Here is a 25,745-nt window from a genome sequence, read left to right as displayed (position 1 = left end):
ACATGTATCTTGGGGGATAGAGATAAAGGACGTTTCCAAAGAAATTTTTATATGTTAAAGAAGACCTAGAGGATCCTGGGGGGTCAGGCTAAGATTGCCTTTTGCCCTTAGCAAAGTGTCAAAGTCCAGGCAGCTGAGCTCCCAGAGGAAGGTCACTCTGCCTGTTTCAAAGACTTGTCAATGGGCTGTAGGCAGTAAGGAAATTTAATTTTTTCTTTTGCCTTTGATTCTCATATCAATACACACTAGGTAGGGAGTCAGAAATATAAAGGTGATGAAGGCTTCATATCTGCCTTCAAGGAGGTCATAGTTAATTGGGGAAGCACTCAAGTAAAGAGTGACTTGTGTTCTGTTAGAGTCACACTAGAGAGAATCAGAGAGGTAGGATTGCTGCCTTCTGCCCTGGGGGAGAGGGAGGATTAACCAGGCTGAATGCTTAAGGGATTACTAGGCCTCCTTCTCCAGGCAAATAAAGAAGAAAACACTTGAAGCAGAGACAGTTTTAAGAGGCCACGGTGCATTTTGGAAACTGCTAGTAGTTTGGTGACTCAAAGGGTGGAGTGAGGGCATGCCTTGTGATGGGGCTAAAAGGGAGAGAAGAGTCAGAGGGAATCCTGGAATAATTTGACACCAAAAAGTAGCATGGTCAAATGCGTAATTTAGAAAGATTCCTTTGGGTTTTTTTCTTTAAAAAAAAAAAAAAAAAAACCGAAAGGCAGTGAAGCTGACAGCAGGAAGACCTGTCTGGAAGCAGTCCATGCCGTCATCCGGGTCATGATCAGTGGGGGCCGGCCTGTGGCAGTGGAGAGGAAAGGAGGCCCAAGAGCAAGAGAGATTTCAGTGGCAGAATGGATGGATTCTGAGTACCAGAGAGTCAAGAATTCAAGTAAGATGTAAGCCTTACCCTTGATGAATTCATCTTACTGGGAAAATATGTAAACGACCAACCTTGCTATGCAATGTTATATTCAAAGTGCTATATTCACAGTAGGGTTATCTCATCCCATGAGTCCTTCTTGTGGGAAATAACAGAGGTTTTCTGTGGGGGGTTGGAAGTGTGGGGAATTTCCAACTGGGAAAGATCCAATCCCTGTCATTCTTGATGTGGATAATTAGAAAATGGAAGAACTTAAGATTAGAAAATACTAAGATGTGGTTGGTAAAGCAGATGGCAGAAAAAGAGAAGTTTTTGCAGTAAAACTTGAAGAAAGAGGAGAGAAAGGAATCCCAGGCCCCAGAACCGTACTTCGGCACCTTCTTCGAGGAGGAAGAAAGCCAGAGATGTGCGGAGCAAGCCGACGATGTCTGCTGTGGCACAGAGTGACGCAAGGCATCGGCACTAAGACCACACAGAGTCATTCTGGATGTTGGAGCGCATATTTGAGAATGGTCAGCCAAGAATAGCAAGTTTCCCCAAATCTTTTTCCATCTCATGCATCCAAATTACTCTTCATTTCTGTGACGTCAGCAGGACCTAAGTGGCAGAGGAACACAAGTCTAAGTTAGAAAGCGAAAGCCATCATGTCTAATGCAGAGCTAGGCAAAGACAGGAAACACACCTACATATACTCATTGTGTGCACATCATCTGCAGCAAAGCAAAATTAACTTGCCAGCGACATATGAGATTATAGGGCAGGGAGACTCAGAAGTTTCTAGCAAACGAGGGTAACTGAGAAATAGTAATATCCATTATTATTTAAAGTGTTTTAAGGGGCTTTTCTATTTTCTCTTTTTAAGTATGCTGACTTTTTATTTTAATAAATATAAATATTTGCAAGGGATTCACTTCTGACCTTGATCTCAAAAACTTTATTCTCTCAGACCTTGAATTTGAAAATTACAAATTCTACAGAACTGTATCCTAAGAGTTTCTAAGAGTTCCAAATGTGCAAATTTCCATGGAAACCCAGAAGAGCAAGAGATTCATTCTGCTCAGAAAGAAATATGGGCAGGAGATGCAAGGGGAAGTGACATTTGAATTGGGCCTTAAGACTGAGAAGGATTTCACCGAAGAAGCAATAGCAGAGAGGAATTCTGGGAAGAGGTAATAGCCTCATGGAAGCATGAAAATGCATAGCTTGTTCAGGAAGAGCAAGTAGCAGTTCAAGGTGGCTAAGGCCTAAATTGGCTAGAGAGTAAGAGGAAGTCATAAGAGCCAAAAGTGGACATATTTGTCAGGGTTATTCTATGAAAGGCTCTAGTAAACTCAGGTGGACAGTCCAACCTAATTTTTACGAGAGGTTAGATCTAAAACATTAGGAGTGAGTGAGGACTGCTAAAATCAAAGTTGTTCTTTTTCTTCTCCAAGATGGTAGTAACTGATGAGGTTTTGAGAGTTGATGGAACTACCCTGAGGGGTTCCACTATTCCCGTGAAAATTAGTAGTTCTTGTGGTAAGGAGATGTTTTAGGAATTGTTGCTAATAAGTACGTCAACAACTTCCAATTGCATAATGCCCCTAGAAAGATCCAAATCTTTTTCTGTGTTTCTTTCAGACTCCAGAAATAGTATTGGCAAATGTTCAGAGAAGGCAGAAATTTGCCAGAACATACTCTAAAACCCCAGATCACCTCTTTATGGAAACAATCTTAGACAAATCTCTTGCATGTCATTCAGACTCTGTTACTCAGCTTTGGTGTCCATATGCATCATGTTATGAATTGTGGGCATGCTTAGGAAAAAACTCTTTTTTTGCTTTCTGTATAATTTGATCTGAGTTATAATTTTGGTATTTACCTTTTAGTTAAAACTTTTTTTTTAAGATTTTATTTATTTATTTGACAGAGAGATAGCGAGAGCAGAAACACAAGCAAGGGAGTGGGAGAGGGAGAAGCAGGCTTCCCGCTGAGCAGGGAGCCCGATGCGGGGCTCGATGCTAGGACCCCGGGATCATGACCTGAGCCGAAGGCAGACACTTAACAAGTGAGCCACCCAGGCGCCCCACTTTTCGTGAAAACTTTTACTTCCAGGGGCGCCTGGGTGGCTCACTTGTTAAGTGTCTGCCTTCGGCTCAGGTCATGATCCCGGGGTCCTAGCATCGAGCCCCGCATCAGGCTCCCTGCTCAGCGGGAAGCCTGCTTCTCCCTCTCCCACTCCCTTGCTTGTGTTTCTGCTCTCGCTATCTCTCTCTGTCAAATAAATAAAATCTTAAAAAAAAAAACAACTTTTATTTCCAGATCTTTATTAATACTTCCACCAGGGATTAAGAAACATCACAACATATGAATTGAAACATTGTTTTAAAAAACATAAATTCATGAATGACATTGAAGATAAAAAGTAGTGCTATTTATAGGCCTTAAGTTTACCTTCCTCCCCCTTAAAATCAAATCCAGACATCATTCCAGCTAAGACTTTAATAGAGTTAAACAATACAAGTGTCAAGATCTAAAAATCATGGAAAATACCAGTCATTTCCATGAAATCAGGTGTAACAATTTAAGTGTGATTAAAGTTGGATGACAGATTTCAGTAATGGAATATAGGGTCTTTTGCTAACTGGTTATTCGTTTAGAGTTAGCCCCAAATTAGTGTTGATTATGTTTCCAATTCCAAAGCTTACTCATGCACCCAAATACAGTGCTTCCCCTTTCCCCTGACTACTGACTTATTGAAGGGGAAAGAGTTAGTAATACATTTTTCCACAGCTTATCGGGAGGACTTAGTAGTGAAAAATAAATGAGGGGCTTTGGTTTACCTCAGTTGGCCAGTCTGGATCCAGCCCACAGGAAAAGTCTTAGGACAACACTTCGTGTTACCAAGAAGCAAGGTGGAGTCAGTTTGTTGTATGACTCCAGAATACCCAACGTGTGTCTTTTGGTTTTAGCTGTTATTGCCAATAGCAATCTTGTTATGTGGTTCCAGATAGTTTCCATATGGGGTACCTGAGGGTTCTTCCCACATGCTGCCAACCAAACAGCTAGTGCTATTTTTAGATGGAACCAGGCAGCCTGATCTTCCATGAGTGTTATTTAGAATGAGTTTGCAAGTTCAAACCAGATTTCATGAGCATCCCAGAAATTGTCCATAAAAACTGGAAGTTGAATAAAGTTACTTTTTCTCAAGTGGATGAATTTTTTTTAAGCATCTGTATATTTTTGTGAGATTACTAGAGGCTATTTTAGATCCATTTTTTAGGGTAGATATCAACCTGTCAACCTAGGATCATTTTTTAAAGCAATTGTCCACTTCTAATTAGATTTCAAGATGTGTAACTGTTTCTGTTGTCTTCGAAGAGCCAATTTGAGATGTATTTAGAGCCTGTTTTATAAGCTTTAATGAAGCATACTTATCTGTCAGGGGCACTGATTCTGTTGGTGGGTATAGGTATTTTCATTCTGAGTATTTTCACTTCAGAGCACGAAGGTACTGCAAGGCTCTTGAGTCTAGCACTGACACTTCCCTCTACTCACTCCCGCGATAGATCATCAGAGACTCCTCAGTCTATAAGGAACCTTGCCGATCATCCCTTTCATTTCACAAAGGAAGAAATTAACACTCGGAGAAATTAGCTGACTTTTCTCTTCCCACATTTGCAGAGCTAGTTAATAGAAGAACTAGAACACAGGCCTCCTGCATTTTGTTTCACTAAGTCTTCCAGGCTAGAGGGAAATTAGGTGTGTCCTTCCTTTATATTCTCCTCTATTTGGAGATCTAATTCTCCTTTAGTAAACTGCTGAAAACAAGTGAAAAATGCTGTTCATTCCCTAAACAAGGAGAGATTCTAGTTGGCAACATGTTTTCAAGATCTGCCCTTTTGACACTGAAATGTGTTTTTATTACATTTAAAAGAGAAAACACAATAATGGTCATGTCAAATAAATAAATAAATAAATAAATAAAATCTTTTAAATAAATAAATAAATAAATAAATACACACAGAATCATTCCATTCAAAGTCAGGATAGTAGCTCCCTTAGTGGAGATGAGGACCTGGATACAGCGGTGCATTCAGGGCTAAGTGATACATTGGTGTGAACATTTCTGTATGTATATTACACTTCAAAGTAAAAAAAAGAAGAGGAGGAGGAGGAGGAGGAGTGGAGGGGAGGAGGAGAAGGAGGAGGAGGAAAGGTTAAAGTACTAAAATACACTCTATGAAACTTGCCCTGTACAACTTAGAAATATGTGACTTGTAGTATTGTGTACTATTTATTATTTGATTCCAAATTTAAAAGAATAAAAAAATAGATGGATTATTTCATTTTTTTCTCTAAATCCTTCCTGTACTTCACTAGGAATTGAGGTGTTAAATTGCTAAGTATTTTACCAAGTCAAGGAGAAATTAAGGAGTAAACCTTAATTATATTTGTCATCAAGGTAAAAACAGAATAGGACCTTACCTTCTGAGTTTCAGAAATGTGAAGTCTTCTTTTTTTTAAGTTTTTATTTTAATTCCAGTTAGTTAACATACAGTGTGATATTAATTTCACTTGTACAATATAGTGATTCAACACTTCCATACATCACCCAGTGCTCATCAGAACAAGCGCACTCCTTAATCCCCATCACCTATTTCCCTCATCCCCCCCACCCCCTCCCTTCTGGTAACCATCACTTTGGTTATCTATAGTTAAGAGTCTGTTTCTTGATTTCTCCCTCTCTCTTTTTTCCCCCTTTCTTGTTTTGTTTCTTAAATTCCACATATGAGTGAAATCATATGGTATTTGCCTTTCTGTGTCTTACTTCGATTAGCATTATACTCTAGCTCCATCCATGTCGTTGCAAATGGCAGGAGTGTAATCTTCTTCTTAAAGTATATTCTAAATGTCATACTATAGACTTTTAATAAAATAAAATATAACTCACTTCTAAGTGAAGCGTTCTTCAAATTTATTCATGTGGTTGATAATAGACGGCTCGTAATTTTTTTTCTATGACTTAGAAACAAGAAGAAATGTTTACTTTTCAAATCATCCTTGCCAGGTTGCCTCTGCCAGAGCCGACGTTCATGGGCTACTGGACGATTGGTCAGTCAAGAAATGGAATACAAAAACTGTTGTGTCCAGCAGAAACTCATCATATAGACGTAAAGGTTGGTATCATTATTTCTTCGTTAAAATGTTGAATGTTACAGATTTTTCTATATCTTCCCTGGGAAAAGCCCATACAATCCCAGAAATGACTTGTTCTGAGGTTATTTTAGATTTAGCTTCTGCTCCAGCTCTCAAGCCAGTCTGGCCTCTGAGAAACTCAATGTAGATCATTGCTAGTGGCTAATAGAATTCCTAAGAGCTAACCTGAGTTAGAGTCAGGTATGTTGTGTGTTATCCTAGGACACTGACTCCACGATACTTGTTTCCGTGTAAAAAGGCAAAGGGAAAGAGTATCAATCATTAGTTGCAACAGAAACTCCTTTAGGTATTTCAAGCAGAAAGGGACTTACTGTGGGGAATTGGATGCTTATAAAATCACCAGAAAGGACAGAAGAAACAGAAGTCAAAGGGCCACCACTGGATTTTCAGTCTCAAGATCAGTGCTTCTGCTTCTACCACCACCCCTGTTGCTGGCAGCTACATAGCCAAGCAGGATCAGCAAACTTTTTCTGTAAAGAGCCAGATAGTAACTGTTTTCGGCCATGCAGATTCTGCTGCTGCTATTCCATTTGCTGGGGTCGCACAAAAGAAGCTGTAGACAGTATGTTAGCAGGGAAGCGTGGCTGTGTTCTCATAAAATGTTATTTACAAAAGCAGGCAGTGGGTCAGGTTTAACCTGTGGACCATGCAAGTGCATTTCATTGGCAGAACCTAAATCATGTCCGGAACCCTTACTGCATGGGAGTATGAGGAACGTAGTTTTTAGACTTCCGGCTCCTGAGATAGGGACCAGATAGAAAGGGGCGGGGTCGAGGGTGGCAGGGATGCTACAAGAGTCACTGTCTAACCCAGACATTTTTAATTAATTAAGGACTGTACGGCATGCGGATATTGAAAGTGTGGTTACATCTATATAGTTCTATATAGTTCGCATCTCGAAGGACCCAGCCCTAATATCAATAACATTATTAAATTAATTCCTCTCCTTCTGTTTATATTGAGTAATATTCACTACCTATGTTATAGTCCGCCTTTTGTAAATAATGGTAGTGGTTATCAGTGGTTATTTTTTTTTTATTTCAAATGTCACTTTTTTTATATATATTTTATTTCAAAGACCCAGGTTCAGGCCATACTTTCTATATAATGATATAATAATCATTCTTTACAATGGAACTGTATCAGGCCCTGATTCATACATTTACTGATTATTCTCCTGGTTTGGACAGCCCTGGGTCCTAATACTTGCAGTTCAAAACTTGCTCTTGGCTTAGGAAGGAATGAAGTAATGAGAAACCTATGGGATTTTACATCTGGTATATTTTGTGAGTAAACAGAAAAGAAAGTGAGAAATTAAATAAGATAGCACAAATGAAAGCATTTATAAATGCAAGTGTGTGGTATTATTGTTATAGGTACCATGTCAGTCAATAAAATTAGACGAGGTAATTCATGATGTTGCGTATTTAAATTTACACTCTATATTTTCAAAGAACTTTAGCCTTCCTACATTTTGGTAACTACCTAAATTCCTTAACCCAGATAACTACTTTATTATAGGGTCCAGCCCTTATAAACATACAGGAGTATCCAATAGAAAGATATGAAGAAAGATCCCAAACCTTTACTGAAGAATGTGCCTCCTGGAAGTTACCATTGGATGAAATTAACTTAATCTGTGACATTGCTACATCACACGGTATGTCAATTTATTCTTTTGATTTTTCATTCCTGCACTGATTTTTTTTTAAAAAGAGGGATTAAAAGAACCTCTAAACATCAAGAAGTCTATGATAGACTCAGTAACTGTGTCATTTTTGGATTGGATAGTAATTGTATGTAATTTAGAACTAATTTCCTATAACAACCTAACAAAATACTTTTGTGGAATCCACATAGGCCCTGCTAAGTTTGTATGCATATGTCTGTTTCTCATTACAGTTGTAGCACAAAGTTAAACACACCCAGGTGTATGCTAAAAATAGAAGGGGAAAAGAAAAAGAGAAACATTGGATTTGGGGGCTGGGATTCCAGTTTGATGATTACATGAACTACGAAAGCAGGGCTGGAGTAATTTGCAATCATTAAACTTATTGTAAAGAATGGCAAATAAAGGATGTGAATTTTTGGCATCTACATTTCTGGACTGTTGCCATTATATACTGATTCATGCATTGTGCCCTTGGGTACGTTTTGGCAGAAGTTTTCAATTGATGGCAGTTACTAAGATCCTGTTAAACAGAGGTGATGACAGAGGAAAGGGAGAAAGTCACTTCCCTAAGATGGGGATCGTTGAGGCGAAAAGACAGAAGCAAGTTTTTTGCTCATATAACTTCTATGAATATTGTTTATTTCTAAAATCAGCTTTGTTGAATAAAAGTATGTGCTTTAAAATATACAGAGCTTTTTGGTAACAGACTGGTGCTCTTGTGAAGGTGTTTTACATTCACTAGTAGAGAATAAATATGGATTTTGCGGATAAAGTTTGAACTTTGGCCCTTGTGGCATCTTTCAGGATAGGAAATAAGTATGCGTGATCCTCGGCCCACGCCTACGAGAGGCTTGGCTAATCAGGACGCTTTTCTGGTGAAACCTTGTCCTGGCCTTTGCCGTTTCAAAACAACCTTCCAGGCAGCTGCTGTCAGTCAGAATTAGCCCTTAAAAACAAAACCCAGATGCTGCCCTTCCTATCATTTAACTCTCTCTTTCAGTATTGTCCGCATATGCAGACTAGAGTTTTTGTTGTTTTTTCTTTGCTTTTTTACCTCTTCTGTGTTTGTGAGAGAAAAGCTTAGAATCAGTTAATTTCTATATATGTCTATCTCCTAATCAGTCCATCTACAAGTCATCCGCTGAGTTCCAACTGTGCACTCTGTCTCCTGATTCAGATTTCACCGGACCTCTTGACCAGTCAGAAAATCTCATGCAGACCACAAAATTAACACCTTTTTGTCATTACAGAAAATGAGGAAAATACCCTCTATGTAGTTGCATGCAATCCCATCACCTTATACTTTATGAACATGACTGGGAAAAGTGGCTACTTGGCGGACTTTTCTGACGTCTTCCCAAGAATGGCCAGTAGAGTTTGGCACCCATTTGTGACAGTGGCATCACTGGGAAATCCCCTCAAGGGTCAAGTGATTCTCCATGAGCAGCAGGTAAGGCATCCCAGGCTGCTTAGTTATGCCAACAATGAGCTATGTGAAGGAAAAGGCAAGAGTGACTTGCAACCTGTAAGTAAAAATACTGCTTTCGTAAAGATGGAGGAGGGATCAGAGTTGTGTTTTGTCAGTACCACAAAGGTAGGCTAATATCTTCCTCTCTGCAGAGACTTCAACATGACCTGTGATTCTGGAAGCCTGTAAGTTAGGGTTTCTCAACCTCAGCACTAATGACATTTGAGGCCAGATAATTCTTTGTTGTGAAGCTTCCATTCTCTTTGGGGAGATAAACAACAAAGGAAGCCAACAAATAAATGCACCCATCTCGGGTAGTGATTAAGTGCTGTGTCGAAACAAGGTAATGTCCTAGGGAGTGATAGGGATGGGGTAGGAGGAGGTGGAAGAGTGAACAGTATTAAAGAGTGCTCCTCTTGGATGATGACATTTTATCTGAAACCTGAATGACCTTCTTCATGTAGAGATAGCCATATAAATATAGTGAATGGACTTGTCTTGGTCTGTTCGGGCTACTGTCAGACAAAGAGCATAGACTAGGTAGCTTACAAACCACAGAAATGTATTCCTCACCGTCTGGAGGCTGGGAAGAACAAGATCAAGGACCAGCAGATCTGGATCTGGTGTCTGGTGAGAATCCACTTCCTAAACCGCTGTGTCTTCATAACCTCACTTGGCAGAAAGAGCAGGGCATCTCCTCGGTGTCTCATGGATGAGGGCACTAACCTCATGCATGAAGACTCCACCCTCCTGACCTCCTCACCTCCCATAGGCCCCACCTCCTACTACATCAGGGCTTAGGATTTCAACATACGATATTTGGGAGGACGTAAACCTTCAGTTCACTGCAAGACTACACTGAGATCCTTTGGTATGTAATGATGCTCAAGGTCGTACAGATGCTTAGAGTCAAGCTTAAAATAATTCCAAACAGAAGGTAGAGATCAAAAAGCAGGCTGTGTTGCAATTAGTGAGAATTCTAAAGGTCTAAGTTACTCTGTACTATACCAATAGAAGGAAGTGTAATGTTTTTGCATATTTATTATCCACCTAGTATCCACAATACTGAGCATATTATTCATTCTGCAAATACATATCATGTGCCTATTCCTGGAGATGCTGCAGCAAACAAAACACAAAAATCTTTGTCCTGAAAAGCTTACATTCTGGTGCAGGGAGGTAGACAATAAGCAAAAGAAATCATTAAATTATATCTCAAGTTAGAAGATGAGAAGCAAGGGAGAGTAAAAGAGAAGGCTGGCGGAAGATTGCCATTTAAAATAGGGTGGATAGGCAGGGATTGCCTAAATGAGGAGGGGATACTTAAGCAAAGACTTTAGGGAAGTGAGGGGGAGAAAAGATATCTAAAATAAGAGAGTTCTAGGCAAAGGGAATTGTAAGTTCAAAGGCCCAGAGGCTGGAGCATGCTTTTGTTCCATCTTTAAAGAAGTGTGGTGGGGAAGATTGAGTGAGGGGGAAAGTATAGGGAGGGTGGAGGTCACAGAGGTTGCTCAGCTGGTTGGGGAAGGGGCATGGTGCAAGGGATGGAGAAGCAGATTGTGCAGAGCCTCATTGACCATTGTAATGTCCTGGGCCCTGCCTATGGGTGGAAGAAGAAAGTGTTAAGAGTGTTTTAAGCAGAAGAGTAGCATGACCTGACTTATATTTTTAAGAATTTCTCTGGCTCCTCCGCAGTGAATAGTCTGTAGGTGCTGAGGCAGAAAGAAGGAGACTAGTTAAGAAATGTTTGCAGTGATCCAGCAAGAGATCATTGCAGTTTAGAGAATGAAGATTGTCAATAATGATGGATTCTGGATATATATTGAAGGTAGAACCAACAGGATTTCCTGACAGATCAAATGCATGGGGTGAAAGAGGGTATAGTTAATAAGGGCAACTTCAAGGTTTAGGGCCTGAGCAACTGAAGGGATAGAGTCGCCATCGGCTGAGATGAGGAACTGATTTGTGAGGGATTAGACATCTGATTAAATCTGAGATGCCTGTTAGACATCCAAGTAGATGAGCCTAGAGTTCAGTGGAGAGATCAGAACAGGAAATATAAATTTGGGGGTACTTGGCAGAAAAATGTTATTGAAAACCATGAGACTGAAAGAGGTCACCAAGGGAGTGAGTGTGGGTAGAGAAGTCCAAGCTCTGGGGCAATGAAATATTAAGAAATCAAGGAGATACAGGGAAAATCAGCCAAGGGGACTAAAGATGAGTGGCCAGCGAAGTAGGTGGACAGACCAGGGAGTGTGGTATCCCAGAAAGCAAGTGATGAGCCTCTCAAGGAGAAGGATCAATTATTAAATGCTGGCAATGTGCCAAATAAAAGATGACATACATTGTTTCATGTTATTCTTCCAGTAGCACATTGAGGCTGCCCTTAACCTTATTTAAATGGGAGAAATGGAGGCTCAGAGAGTTTAGATAACCTGCCCAGTAGATACATGGTAAAACTGAGATTCAAACCAAATTGGATTGGCCACACCAGAATTAATCTTCATCCACCATTTCACTCACAGCAGCTACTTGGAGAAAAGAATAATCTGAATAATTAAAAAGTATTCACAATAGGAAGATATTAAAGAAATGCAGTGTTGTTATTTATAAGTATTTAAAGTCACCAGGAAAGCAAAGAGTTACCAAGAAACAATATTTTTAGACCATGTCTAATCAAGAGGAAATATTGCATAAATAACATGTCAGTGTTTCACTGAGTCAGTAAGTCAACTTTAACTTTAGGCCTTGCATAAATTATCATAAATTCTGAGTTAAATTTTTTTCTGATTTTCACTTTTTTTTAAATTTTCACATGGAATAAGGGTTTTACTTTATAGGTTTCTAATAAAATATCAATGCCATTGAATTGAATTCCACAAGGAGAAGAGTCTGTCATAAAAAGCACATGATATCTTGGTGATTTTTAATTCAGTAAGCCAGTCGCATTTCAATAAAAATCTAAATTTGGAGTATTTATTCAAACAGTCCTGCCCAATTTCCAGCTGTCAAATTAACTGTCAAATCTACATATACCAATTCTTTGAAAGTACTAGATTTTTAGGTTCCTAGCAAGTATTATATTTTCTCAAAAGATCCAATTATTTGGCAACATCGCTGATTAATACTCTGTTGAGTGCAAAGAGGTACCTAACTTCCATAGCAGCCCTTGGCCTCCTGGCATTCTTGCATTCTACCACCTGACTTGGCCCTTTGACCACAGTCTGAACCGTTTTCTAGAAAACTATCTCAGCACCCCTGAGCAAGCATGCACAGCTTATAGGAGTACTTGCACTGGACTCTGAATTGCCTCTTCTTTTCCCAGAGATAGTATCTTAGCTGCCTATTTTATATTATGGCCCTGTTAGGAGGCTAAGACCTCTTTGATTCTAAATGAACAGCATGCGTCTGTAAAATTTAACAAATGGTAAATAATTTTAATCAACTAGCAAATGAGTGCACTGTCCTCAATTCCTTTTTCCCCATTCTGCCCTCCCTGAAAGCAGAGCTAAAATATCGTAGAGAAGTACTCCCATTAATTCCTCTGGGCCTTGTCTTTATAAAGCTTTGCTATGGATGCATTTCCCTGGCTAAAAAAGTTGCTCAACTTCCTTGCTAAAATAAAATCTTAAGTGAGGAAAGGGAAACTTTGCCATGCCTAAAAATAAAGACCCTCCTCCCCTCCCCCTCCCCTGCCATGAGATTACTTATTTCATCTGTACAAAGTTTAGAATTTCAGACTTTAGGACATTGAGGTCATCCAGAGGTTACTTTTCTCCCAGTCAGATACAAACATAATAAAATTGCTCACTTGCTTCTTCTCCCTGCCCCCTTAAAGGAGCCCCAAAGCCACAGTTACATGTACTCAGATGTGATGCAAAATTCTATTTTTAAACTCAGACAGAATATATTATTAGTCATTTACAGAAGGAAACCATTAGCATCTAAAAGGATGGAGAAACAGAACTCCTTCATGTTGCCAATTGCTTCTAAAACAGTCTAAATACAACCATGGCTGGAAATATATATGTTTTCTGTCACTTACTTAGAAAGATACAGTTTTTCAGTCCACTTATGCCAAATAATGAACATATAAGTATCAGACCCTAAAAAGGAAGAAAAATGCAAAACCGTACTAACTTATTTTTTCTGCTTAATCGTATCTGTTTAATCATCTGCTTATTCTTCTGCTTAATCATGTTTTGGAATCAAACATTATTTTTAGGACTTTGTTTTGCTTAGAAGAGTTAATATTATCCCAAATTGCTAAAGTGCTAAGAATTCGTGTTAATGTTCAGACTTATCATACGAGAAAGATTTTCTCCTTTAAAAAATACTTGCTAGAAAAGATTTACTCTAGATGGAGACTGTAAATTTTTAACTTAATACATGTTCTTAAGTAAAACTTTTAAGATATTGCCATCATTTTCAAACTTTCAGAGGCTAGAAATAATACTTCTCATAGGAAATGATGATTTTATAAAGAATATCCTTAACACACATTCTGAAAGGAGAATTGCATATTATACCAATGATGCACTTGAAGAGTGGTGTTTGCAGAGAAGTTTAGGCTCTGTCGACATGCTTAGTAGGATTTTTTAATACAGCCGAGATTTGGAGAGAAGGAATCTATGTGGTACAAATATGACTTTGATGCTTGAGCACTTCAATACAATTAGCTAGTCAAATAAACGTGAAACCACACGATGAGGTCCCAGATTTGCAGATGAATCATCAGTCTTTTTTTGCATTTCTTTTTATTTCCAACTGGACTACGTAAGACAGGGCAAGGGTCATGGTTAATTCATCATTGTGTTCTCCTTTGTGCTTTAAACATAAGCTGCTCAGTAAATATTAAAGACAAGCAAACAGACATTTCTTATTTGTTTCCTATATTTTGCAAACTATATATTACTTCTTTGGGTGCCTTATGACTTCATTTTCCCCAAAGAAAGTTTTTGAAATGAAAAGTTCATAGGGGTTAGGATAACTGGAGGAGCCTCAAATTTAAAACAAAAACAAGAAGACAATTGCATAACAATGAGGCCTGACAACTTATAGGTGCCCTTTTTGCACACCTTTTTGTCTAATCTTCAAACATAGAAAGCCAAGTTCATTGCATCTCTTTAAAGTATTTCATCTTATAGGGCACCTTTTGGTTAAGCGTCTGCCTTCGGCTCAGGTCATGATCCCAGGGTCCTGGGATCCAGCCCCATGTTGGGCTCCCTACTCAGAGGGGAGTCTGGTTCCCCTTCTGCCCCCCTTCATGTTCTCTCTGTCTCAAATAAATAAAATAAAATCTTTAAAAAATGATAATAAATAATAAAATAAAATATTTCACCTTTTCTGGCTTTCTCAATTTTAAGTTCTTATTCATTTGTCTCTGTTCATTGATTTTAATGCTTAAGGTTTATTTAAAAATTTTTTTCTTAAAAAAATGCTAATTACTGAGAGATTATTACTTCATTTGCAAAACTGTGATTAATACTGCTGGAGAAACCTCTCGTTTGAACATTTTTGCAGCACCAACTGTGAGATCTTCAAGGTTAGTGAATTTTAAAATGAAGAAACATTCATTCTAGAACTAGGTTCTTAGGATCCTTGATCTTTTCTTGCTAACCCGTCTTTTTATCATGTACATATCTTCTGAAGTAAACCTGGATTTGTGAAAAACATAGGTGAGATTTAATATGCACAACGTAAGACAGTTTTCAACAAAATATTCTTTATAAGTGTAGTTTTAATAAAAGTAACTGGACTTTAAAAAATATTGATCCTCTTAATTTCCTCAAGTACATAATAAAACAGAATCATGGTTAAAGTAGCCTGTATTTAGAAGGAGATGGTTTTAAGATAAAGTCTTCAAAGAGAATACATTCTGCATTACATAATTGGAAATATCTTCCTATAACCATCTAGTACTTTATATTCTATATTAAGGATAACCATTTAGTGTCTTTATGCTGTCTCTTAAGTCTTTCAATATTGTCATCTTCCCTTTGGTTTACCACTGTATCCTTTATTCCCAGGTTGCCAAGAGGCTGCTGCTTAAAAAAAAAAAAGAAAGAAAGAAAGAAAAAAGGAAAAAAAAACAAATCTTGAGCTTTTTACTCTTCTCTTTATTTCCAGAGTAATGTCATCCTATTGTTAGATACCACTGGCCAAGCCCTTCGACGTCTCATCCTCCCTTCAGAAGAGGGTCCATCTAAGAAACCTTCCTGGTGGAACAAGGAGGAAACAGTAAGGAACACCCAACGTGTCCAGCAAATTGCCAAGGATTTCTGATTTCTGGAGCTTTCTACCTTAAAGATGCATGCATGCCCATCCCTCTCCATGCCTTTGGTTTACTACTACACTGCACAAGAGAATTCTCTTATTGTGCACTTGTAGATGTTCATGTCATACAAATAGACATAGGTACACTTATAATTAAGTAACCAGTAACTTTTTGTTTGTAGACATCATACTCACATGAAGACTTGTCAGGACTGAACTATAATAATAATAGAACATCATGAGCTTTTTGAGCATGATAGTCATGACAAGTTCCTGACCATGTAGTCACTGAACTGTTTTCAAGTTATGTGTTTACGTTTTGGATTTATGTAATAAACTGATGAGCTTGACACCTGATTGCACCTACTAGATAAATAAACATTTGAATACATTAACTAAATTAAACTAGTAAATAAGTTCTAGGCCAATCCAAGAGAATTTATTCTGCCATTCAGAAAAAGCAAGACTTTTTGCCCTGCAGAAGAGCATACTTAAGTCTTAAAAGACCATGAAAAAAAAAAAAAACAGATAATTTAAATGCCATAAATGTATCCAAATCTACAAAAAACAGTGTTTCCTGTATGTTTATGTCATAATATAAATTCCACAGTTAATCACCAGATAGCAGGTTTATTTCTAACCAGTATTTGGCATTATTTTTAAAATTTTTATCCTAAAGATGAAATAAATTTTGAAATATATTTTGATCCACATTACCATAAGAGTCTTAAGTAAAGAGGTCGCTTCTCAGAGAATTACATGTTTTATATGTCAAAGAACTTTATTTAAGGGAAAGGAGCCGAAGAGACATGACTGCATCTCACACATTTAATGTGAATATTTTGTTTTGTTTTGTCTTTAGGAAACTTATAAAATGTGTAAAGAATTTTCGCACAAAAACTGGCTAGTATTCTACAAAGAAAATGGGTGAGCTCTTTGTTATAGAAGATTTAAACTGGGATCCTTATTTTGTCCACTCTTTCCTCGTTTAATTATATTTTTCTTATTTTAAAACCAGTGTAACCAAATTGCAAATGTTTTATTATAAAAGTAACTCTTCCCACATTGTAGAACATTTAAAAACAGACCTAAGAACAGATAGAACTTGGGGTGCCTGGGTGGCTTAAACTTCCAACTCTTGATTTCGGCTCAGGTCATGAACTCTGGGTCATGAGATGAGCCCCGTGTCCTGCTCTGTGCTGGGTGCTTAAGATACTCGCTCTCCCTCTGCCTCCCCATCCCCGTTGTCTCAATTGCCATTTTTCTTTGTTATTATTTAGTCTTGAACACCTTCTTCTTAGCATTGCATGATAGATCATGAAATGACTGTGCCGTCATTACTCAACCATTATCCTCACCATTTCCTTTCAGATAGTTTTCTTCTCCTCTTTCAGGAACAGCCTGACTGTGCTGGATGTTCTAGAAGGGCGAACTCACACCATCTCACTTCCCATCAACCTCAAGACAGTTTTTCTTGTAGCAGAGGACAAGTGGCTTCTGGTGGAGGACAAAACAAACCAGTGGGTAGATCTACATAGCATCTCACGGAGTATACCATAGCTCAACCATGTTTATCAGTTATCCAGCATCCTTACTGTTCTGACTTCCAACGTCCGTCTTTTAACAGTTTCTGAATTTGGCATCTCTGTAGGTGAAAGAAGAAAGGGAGGGGGAAAACTAAAATAAATTAAATATTGCTTCGCAGAGTAATTATGAAAGTGTTTCAGAGAATGACATTGAAATTAACAGTAAAAACATAATGACTTTTACGTATGATCCATATTTCTTTGGATTTTTTTTTCCTATTAGTATATTGAGAATTCACAGTATTCTTGCCAACTAGAGACACTTCAAAATAGATTTTTGATTTATCCTCTCTTCAGAGGGTCTCTGTCCTAGAGCTGTTGCCTTTTTGGAGCTTCACAGAATTCACCCCTTAGGAGTTTCTTCTTCGTTTTATCTTGGTTGCTCTTACTTAGTCATGTTCATGTTTGTGTAGCTCCCCCCATTGGATTGTATACTTCTTGATGAAAGGGACATTATATGCACTTGGCATAAATAGGGTGCACACTAAATTTTGAGTCCCCTCCCTCACACATTACCTCCACTGGCTAAATACAGACTCTTTCTGCCCCTAGGGTGACAAGCAGAAGTATCCTTCTGCAAAAGATTTCTGGCTATTTATACATGCCTATTTTAGAAATCTTAAAAATAGGTAGATCAAGGGGATTACAGTGGTGAGGGCTTCTGTCCCTCAGCTAGTCACAAATAAGAGGCCAGATTCCCACTTAACTTGCTGGCTGATCAAACAGTCATATCAGTAGCAGGTTCCATGATAATGGGGGTGTGTCGCATTAGGGTTGCTTTTTTTTTCCCCCAGCCCGTCCTCATACAGGAAGTGTTGGATTTTAGTTCCTATTTATTACTGCATTGTTATTTTGCATTACTCCCTCTAGACAGTGTTGAGAAGTTATTTGTTAATTCATGATGTAACTCTGAAATTGCAAATTATACTCAGAATATAAAAACAAGGCTTTGGAGTGTGTGGGGGGGGTGGAATTCTGATTTTTCATAGTCTGGACTCACAATTATTAAAGAAGAAAAGCTTTTCACATAGATGTTTTGTTTGTTTACAGGAGATATCTTTTAAGTAAGCCTGCACACATTGCATCTGAGGATAGTGGGGTTTGCCAGTTGTACATGTTGAAAGAGGAGCCCCCTAGCACAGGATTTGGAGTTACACAAGGTAAATTCCCTGTTCTTTGTGCTTATGGCTGTATGGTATGTGCTTACAGTCCTCTAGAATCATTTAAGAACAATAACATCAACATATGTTAAATTTATACCAAAAGAGAGAACTTAGTAACTACATTAGAATTAGTAAATAAGAATGTACAATCTTTTCAGTTCTGTCTTTGAATTTTTTGAACTGAGAAATCAGAATTTTTCTATACATTTAGGTTCCAAGTCCATTAGTCTTTTAGGGTAGCATCTTTTCTTTTTTTTACACAGCCCCTCAGGATTTCTACTTAATTCATCACCATTTTGGGGGGAGTGAATAGTACTTAGAAAAAAAACTAAAACATACCATTACCAGCACTGGGTTGGATCAGTTTCATGTCTTTCCTGCAGGGTGCTATTAATGATAATAGGTATTGCTAATCAAATTTTGAATTCAGTAAATACTTGCATTCACTTAGAGAAGATGCCTTGATTGTAAACACTGACTTTTCTCAAACAAAAGGCCATGAATATAATTTAAAGTGTTTTCTCTTTTTTAACTTGTGCTTTTCTGTTTGAGTTGGCAAGAATGAAATCTTGCAAAAATTAATTCCTGGAGCATTTTAGGGGCATATGGTATCTAATGTTTCTCTGACACCTCAGAAGCAGATCTCAGCATACCTCATACAATTTCAAGTGATCAACTATCATCTGAAAATCTAAGTTCAGCTGTCGGACAAAAGATTGCCTCTCCTAACCGAATTCTCTCAGATGAGAATAGTTATGCTACAGTTGTTATTGGCTTCCCAGATCTCGTGGTAAGCACCAGTTTTTCTCAATTATTGAATAAATATTTCTTCTTCCAGTTTAGCCTATAATCTGTAAGGCTATTTGAGGGTTAGTTAAAAATGTAATGATATTCTGGTAAACATTTCAGATCAAGTCTATATTCCAAATCAGTCATTAGAAAATGCATTCTAGGGGCGCCTGGGTGGCTCAGTCGTGAAGCGTCTGCCTTCGGCTCAGGTCATGAGCCCGGGGCCCTGGGATAGAGCCTCGCATCAGGCTCCCTGCTCCGCAGGAAGCCTGCTTCTCCCTCTCCCACTCCCCCTGCTTGTTTTCCCTCTCTCACTGTGTCTCTCTCTGTCAAATAAATAAATAAAATATTTTTTAAAAAAAGAAAATGCATTCTACCTATAGAGTTTCATTGCTTTTTTAAAACTAACATTTAAAGGGTAATGAAAAAAAATAAAAATAAAAAATAAAATAAAGGGTAATGTAATTATGTAATTTAATAAGGGGAAACCAGTATTTTCCCGTATGAGTCCCTGTGACACAGTGAAATGTTTAACCTACTGACTGTAATTTTACATCATGTCTTAATGTGTGCTTATGTAATCTGTCAAGAGAAACGTTTGAGACTAACAAAATAACACGTCTTCTAGAATTTTTTAAAGTTCTAGAAGGGGGGGTCTCATTCCTGTAGATTAAATGTTTTCAACACTCATGAACATCAATTCACTTTCCATTGAGTTTTGCTCTGATTTATCATATCTTTGCAGCATCCAGATTATGGTGATAGTTTCAACTTAATTTGCTCTTAAGTGATCCCTTCTGCTGTTGTGTACTGTTATCTGTAAAGAGGAGGCTATTTGTAATTGAATTCGGGTGAAATGAGGCACCATCTTCTCCTAATGGAAAGGGGGGAAAATTAAATATAAAGGTTATTTAAGTCTAAGATGCCATCTAATAACCTTAGATGTAGCTCCATGTGTTTTGATTTAACATTTAATTTTCATAATTTCCTTTGTAGCTTTTATTTTTTAATAGAATCATTTAAAGATAAAAATATGGGCTCTGCTTGATGGTATGCCAATCTCACATAATCTCAGATTTTTAATGTAATTAATGAATGGTGACTATTTCAGGGTATAAGACATCTGAAATCCAAAACCCAGTGTATAATATGTGGCTTAGGATTTTGCCATATGTCTTCCTAATTATCAAGTAAAAAGCATTTGCTATGGTATTATATAACTGAAAATGAAACATGTTGTTGGAATACAGTATCTACAGCAGCCTTGACTAAATGAGAGTTGTGTTTAATATGCTTTCTCAATAATTGCTGCCATCAGTAGGGAAAATACTAGAGCTATATTTCTGAAGGTGGAATCATTTAAAATACTGATCTTCTGATTGAAGAAATTAGTATAGAAATATAATGTTACTGTAAAAAAGGGTTAGAAAGTAAAAGTATTTGGCACTGAGTATAAGACACTTTGTATTAACCCTATAGAAATCCTTCATAGCTGGTAGGACTAGTGACCTTGTTAAATTAAAAGTTCTATCCCCCTGGGGCGCCTGGGTGGCTCAGTCATTAAGCGTCTGCCTTCGGCTCAGGTCATGATCCCAGGGTCCTAAAATCAAGCCCCACATTGGGCTCCCTGCTCGGTGGGGAGCCTGCTTCTCCCTCTCCCACTCCCCCTGCTTGTGTTCCCTCTCTCGCTGTCTCTCTCTCTGTCAAATAAATAAATAAAATCTTAAAAAAAAAAAAGTTCTATCCCCCTACTTAGTATGGTAACCAACACATAGGAGGTGTTAGTGAATATTTGTTAAATGAAAGACTAGGGTCAGTTAGGCAGCCTTTCAACATTCTATGATAAAATTGTATTTTTTAGACCCTAATACAAAAATCAGGCATTGCACTATTCTAAACCCTTTCATACATGACAATTTTTAAAACAATTTTATAAGGTTTTATAGATGAAGAAACAGAAACGGAGAAAGATGTATCCCCTAGGCCACAAAAATTATGAGTAAAGGAGCTGGGATTTGAGGTCAAGGATGACTTACCCTCAAACCTGTATCCTTTCCCGTGTACCACAGTGCCTTTCTGCTTTTGTGTGAATTTCTTTTGACTCTTCATAAAGCTATCAATAAAGGGATATGTCACCTATCAACTTTTTATAGCATTATCCGAGGCACCTAAATTATTATTAACTTATTATCACTTCCTTAACCTAATGCCAAATAGCCATAAAAACCTAGAGCAAATATCATCCTCAGTAGTGAAACATTAAAAGCATTCCTTTTAATATCAAGAATAAGACAAGATACTCACCATCATCACTTCTATTAAACACTCTACTGAGCATCTCAGATATGATCCATAACAAAATTTTTGATAAATTGAATTTCATCAAAATTTAAAACTTCAGCTCTATAAAAGACACTGTTAAGAGAATGAAAAGATATGGCTGGGAAAAAATATTGGCAAATCATATTTCCAACAAAGGACTTGTATCTAGAACATACAAAGATTTCTTAAAACTCAAGAGCAAGAAAACAAATCATCCAATATAGAAAATGGGCAAACAGTGGCTCAGTGTGAGGTGTCAGAGGTCAGAGGCTGAGCAGGTGAGGACATCCCAGATGGGGAAGGGTGTAATCACCAGTGATAGTAACGAACTCCAGGCACAATGCCTGGAGGTGCCCCTGAGGAGGTAGAGGTAGCCTGGTGTAGGATTTAGGAGCCCAAGTAAGGTGAGGAGGGCGTCCATTCATGAGCGTAGCCCAGCGTGGACTATTAGGACCAAGCAGAGTAAGGAAGGCATTTGCTTGCGAGGGAAAGTTAGTAGTGGGATGGGATATGAATCACATTCAGTGGAACTGAGCAAGAAAGTAAATATATTAAAGATAATGAAGTCTAGTTTCTCACTGTTGGAGAAGGGAGTTACAGATAGAGAAAGGAACACTAGAATGAATCCTATAGTCATTGCATTGGAATTGAATCTATTTGTGTGAACTCACAGTTTTCAATATATTTAGATAGATACAGAAATAATGAGGTAAATGTGAAAAAAAAGGCAAAAGACTTGAACAGATGATTTAAGAGGATACAGAGATTAAGTACATGAAAAGATGTTCAACATCATTAGTCATTTGGGAAATGCAAATTAAAATCACGATAAGACACTACTACATGGCTAACATTAAAAAATACTGACAATATCAAATACTGACAAGGGTGCAGAGCAAATCCAACTCTCATACAATTTTATGAAAGAGCAAAGACAAACAATAATCAAGATGTTCCTGAAGAAGAACCAAATAGAGGCAGAGATAACTTGCCCTACTAAATTTCAAGGCTTATTATAAAGCTTCAGTAACTAAGACAATGGTATGCACGTAGGAGTAGAAAAATAAATAAGAGAGTGGAATGAAGTGCCCAGCAACAGATGCATGCATATTCAGAACTGTATTTTATAATAGCAATGTTGATAGTGCTGTTTGGTATTTGACGGTATTTGGACAATTAGCTATCCATGTGAAAAAGGATGAATATGAATCTCTGCCTCATGCCATTCACAAAAATAAATCCCAAATGGGTTAAGGACTTAAATGTGAAAGACAAAACTTTAAAACGTTTAGAGAATATATAGGAGAATATTTATGATCTTGGGGTAGGGAAGGATAAATGCATATATGATAAAAATTTTAAGTAAAGCAAGAGGGAAAAAATATACAAAATTCCAGAAGAGTTCTAAACATCTAGGGCAGACAGAAGGAAATATGAATGGAAAGGCACACTCAGGTACTTCAGAATGCTGGTAATGCCACAGAGTAGATGTAGTAGAGATTTATTTTATTTTTAAACTGACTATATTGTTATATTCCCTCTCTTTAGTTACAATTCATTTCAACGTAAAAAATATGTTGTATATTTCACATTTGCCTGAAAAATATGATTGTTGGTGAAGCAGCTATTTCCTATACCAAATTCAAAAAGGTTAAGAAGTAATTTGATTTTCTTATACTTGGAAATACAAGTTTACCACTGGTATCCGCTTAAAGGGCTGCATTGTACCGGGTGTGGTGAATGTAGTTTATAGTACAGTTGGCTCTTGAACAACATGGGGGTTAGGGACACTGACCCCCTTCACACAGTCAAAACTCCATGAATAACTTTTGACTCCCCAAAACTTAACTACTAATAGCCTACAGTTGACTGGCAGCCTTACTGGTAACATAAACAGTCTATTACCACACATTTTGCATGTTATAAACATTATATATGTACAATAAAGTAAGCTGGAGAAAAGAAAATGTCATTAAAATCATAAGGAAGAGAAAACACACTTACTGAACTGTAAAAAATCCGCATATAAGTGGACCTGCACGGTTCAAACCCATGTTGTTCAAGGGTCAACTATATTTCAGTACTTTTTTTTTTTTTTTTAAGTAGGCTCCATGCCAAGCATGGAGCCCAGCATGGGGCTTGATCTCACAACCCTGAGATCAAGACCTGAGCTGAGATCAAGTGTCAGATGCTTTACTGACTGAGCCAGGCACCCCTATATTCAGTACTTTAATCTTTTCTTTCTTTCAGTCACCCAGTGAAGTCTATTCTTGGAGAAGGCCATCATCCTTGCATAAACCAAGTGTCACTGACAGAACATTCTATGGAGGAAAGAAGAAAAGTGAAACTCCAAAACAGAGCAATTGTGTGACTCTTTTAGATACTAATCAGATAGTCAGGATTCTGCCCCCGGGAGAAGTCCCTCTAAAAGATGTCTACCCAAAAGGTAAGAAATTTACCAATTCCTAATTTGCTGAGGTAGTAAAAGTAGTTTGCTTTGGGTAAGGATATTTAATTTATCGTTATCATTCCATATGTATAAATGTGAATAATTCTACCAGGGTCTAGTAGCTAAAAAGACCTCTGTGTGTGCTCAGAAAGTTTTCACTCAGTTTCTCGCAGTGTGTGGTGGAAGGCACTGCTGTTAAAACTCTTCTTCCTTTGCCTTACAATCTACACAGTAACTTTACTTAGAAGATGTTTTCAAATAGACTTTTAAAAATTATTAGACCATCAGGCACAGAAAATGGGGCCAGCTATGATGAAAGGCCAGAGACTCATGCAGACTGATCCCCTCAGCAGTGCTCTCAGGGTCATCTTATATTTATTACTGCAAAACATAGGCCAGGGCCTGTGCCGATCACTTTTCCTTGTATACCTTTATTTAATATTCAAATCCCCATTCTGTCATCAGTGTACTCTTGAACTTGTATGCAGGGAGGCTGACAAAGGGAGGTAAGATGGCATGCCAAGGGCCACCCCACCAGTGGCCAGCAGAGCCCAGATGTGCACCAGGTCTTCCAATCCCAAGCCTAGGGCTATTCTTGCTGAACCACATGGGCTTTCACCATAATGGATAATTATGAAAATGTTTGCTCGTTGAGCCACTGTTTGTTATTTGCATCATAGTGGTAGTAAATGTTGTCTTGTGTTTACATTCGTCATTATCACTGTGGACTTAATAAATATAATGCTAAATGTATTATACTCTATTACTGGGTTGACAAGTCCTGGTTATATGATGATATTTAGAATTAGTTCCTTCCAAAGAAATCACCATTTCCTCAAAATGTTTCTTAAGGTAGAAGAAGCAGGTGAATAAAGTGACAGTCTCAGTACAGTGCTATGACAGGAATATTCACACGGTGTCTACAAAAGGAGAAGCTTACAGTCCAGACTGGTGATTATGAGCTGACCCTTGAAAAGATGAATGGGAGTGAATCAAATGAAGGAATTGTTTCAGGAAGGGGGAACCCTGTGTGAAAGGTACAGGGGCATGACACCATCCCAGGAAATACAAGAAATTCTGTACTAGAATTCAGTGCACCCAGGAGTCTACCTTGATACTTCTTCTCCCTCATCCTCTCTATCTAATCCCATCATAAATTACCGTGTCCTTTTGATACAACCTCACCAATATATTTTGATTCTACCCACTTGACTAGAGTTCTATTACCAACATCCAAATCACCGCCATATTGCACTAGAATATTGCAACAGCCTCCTGACGTTTCCTCTTCCACTCTTTCCCCATCCTACCCATTCTCCATGCATCAGACAGAGTGATATTTTTAAAGTATGCCTTTGTTCTTATTAAGGTTCAGTTTATATATAGTTCAGTTTGTATATAGTTCAGTGAGTTTGACAAACACATACAGTTGTGTAACCATCACCATAACTGACAGAGAACAGTTCCATCTCCCCATGCTACTTTGTGGTCAGCCTTTCCACCTACTCCCTGTCCCCTGACCGAACTGATTTCTGGCCTTACGGATCTGCCTTTTCCAGAATGTTCATATAAATGGCATCATACAGTATATGTTCTTCCAAGTGGTTTCTTTCACCTAATATCGTGTCTTTGAGAATCATTAATATTGTTGTCTGTGCCAGTAGTTCATTTTATTGCCAAGTAGTCGTCTCTTGTGTGATTGTGCACACTTCGTCTGTTCATTCACAAGTTGATGGACAGTTGAATCATTTCCACTTTTTGACAATAATGAATAAGGCTATTGTGAACTCTTGTGCACAAATCTTTAAGTGAACATAAGTCTCTGCTTCACTGGGGTAAATACATTGGAATGGCATTTTTACGTTATATGATAGAACTGCCAAACTGTTTTACAAAGTGACAATACCTTTTGCCTTCCTATTAGCAATGAAGGAAAGTTCTAGT

At 37.9% G+C, this 25,745-nt stretch overlaps 1 protein-coding gene across 10 annotated transcripts in view; it reads left to right on the top strand.

The window, feature by feature from the left end:
- VWA8 (von Willebrand factor A domain containing 8) overlaps window positions 1-25,745 on the top strand; it is a 344,595-nt gene that overhangs the window by 217,180 nt on the left and 101,670 nt on the right. For 9 of the 10 annotated variants that reach the window (XR_010409990.1, XM_064586051.1, XM_045869513.3 and 6 more), the window contains 9 exons: window positions 5,928-6,036; window positions 7,598-7,736; window positions 8,999-9,198; window positions 15,346-15,456; window positions 16,355-16,419; window positions 16,887-17,012; window positions 18,129-18,238; window positions 18,877-19,031; window positions 23,603-23,798. Coding sequence is in view for 9 of the 10 variants with exons in the window: in XM_064586051.1 (XP_064442121.1) it covers window positions 5,928-6,036; window positions 7,598-7,736; window positions 8,999-9,198; window positions 15,346-15,456; window positions 16,355-16,419; window positions 16,887-17,012; window positions 18,129-18,238; window positions 18,877-19,031; window positions 23,603-23,798 (1,211 nt within the window). In the remaining variant the exon portion in view is untranslated. The remainder of the gene's footprint in view (window positions 1-5,927; window positions 6,037-7,597; window positions 7,737-8,998; window positions 9,199-15,345; window positions 15,457-16,354; window positions 16,420-16,886; window positions 17,013-18,128; window positions 18,239-18,876; window positions 19,032-23,602; window positions 23,799-25,745) is intronic. The other variant, XM_064586049.1, reaches the window with a different exon arrangement.

This window comes from Mirounga angustirostris, unplaced genomic scaffold (assembly GCF_029215605.1).
Source record: "Mirounga angustirostris isolate CCGP_5_RB_7025 unplaced genomic scaffold, mMirAng1.0.hap1 SCAF_3, whole genome shotgun sequence".
Lineage (NCBI taxonomy): Eukaryota > Metazoa > Chordata > Mammalia > Carnivora > Phocidae > Mirounga > Mirounga angustirostris.
This window is presented reverse-complemented; position numbering and strand designations above follow the sequence as displayed.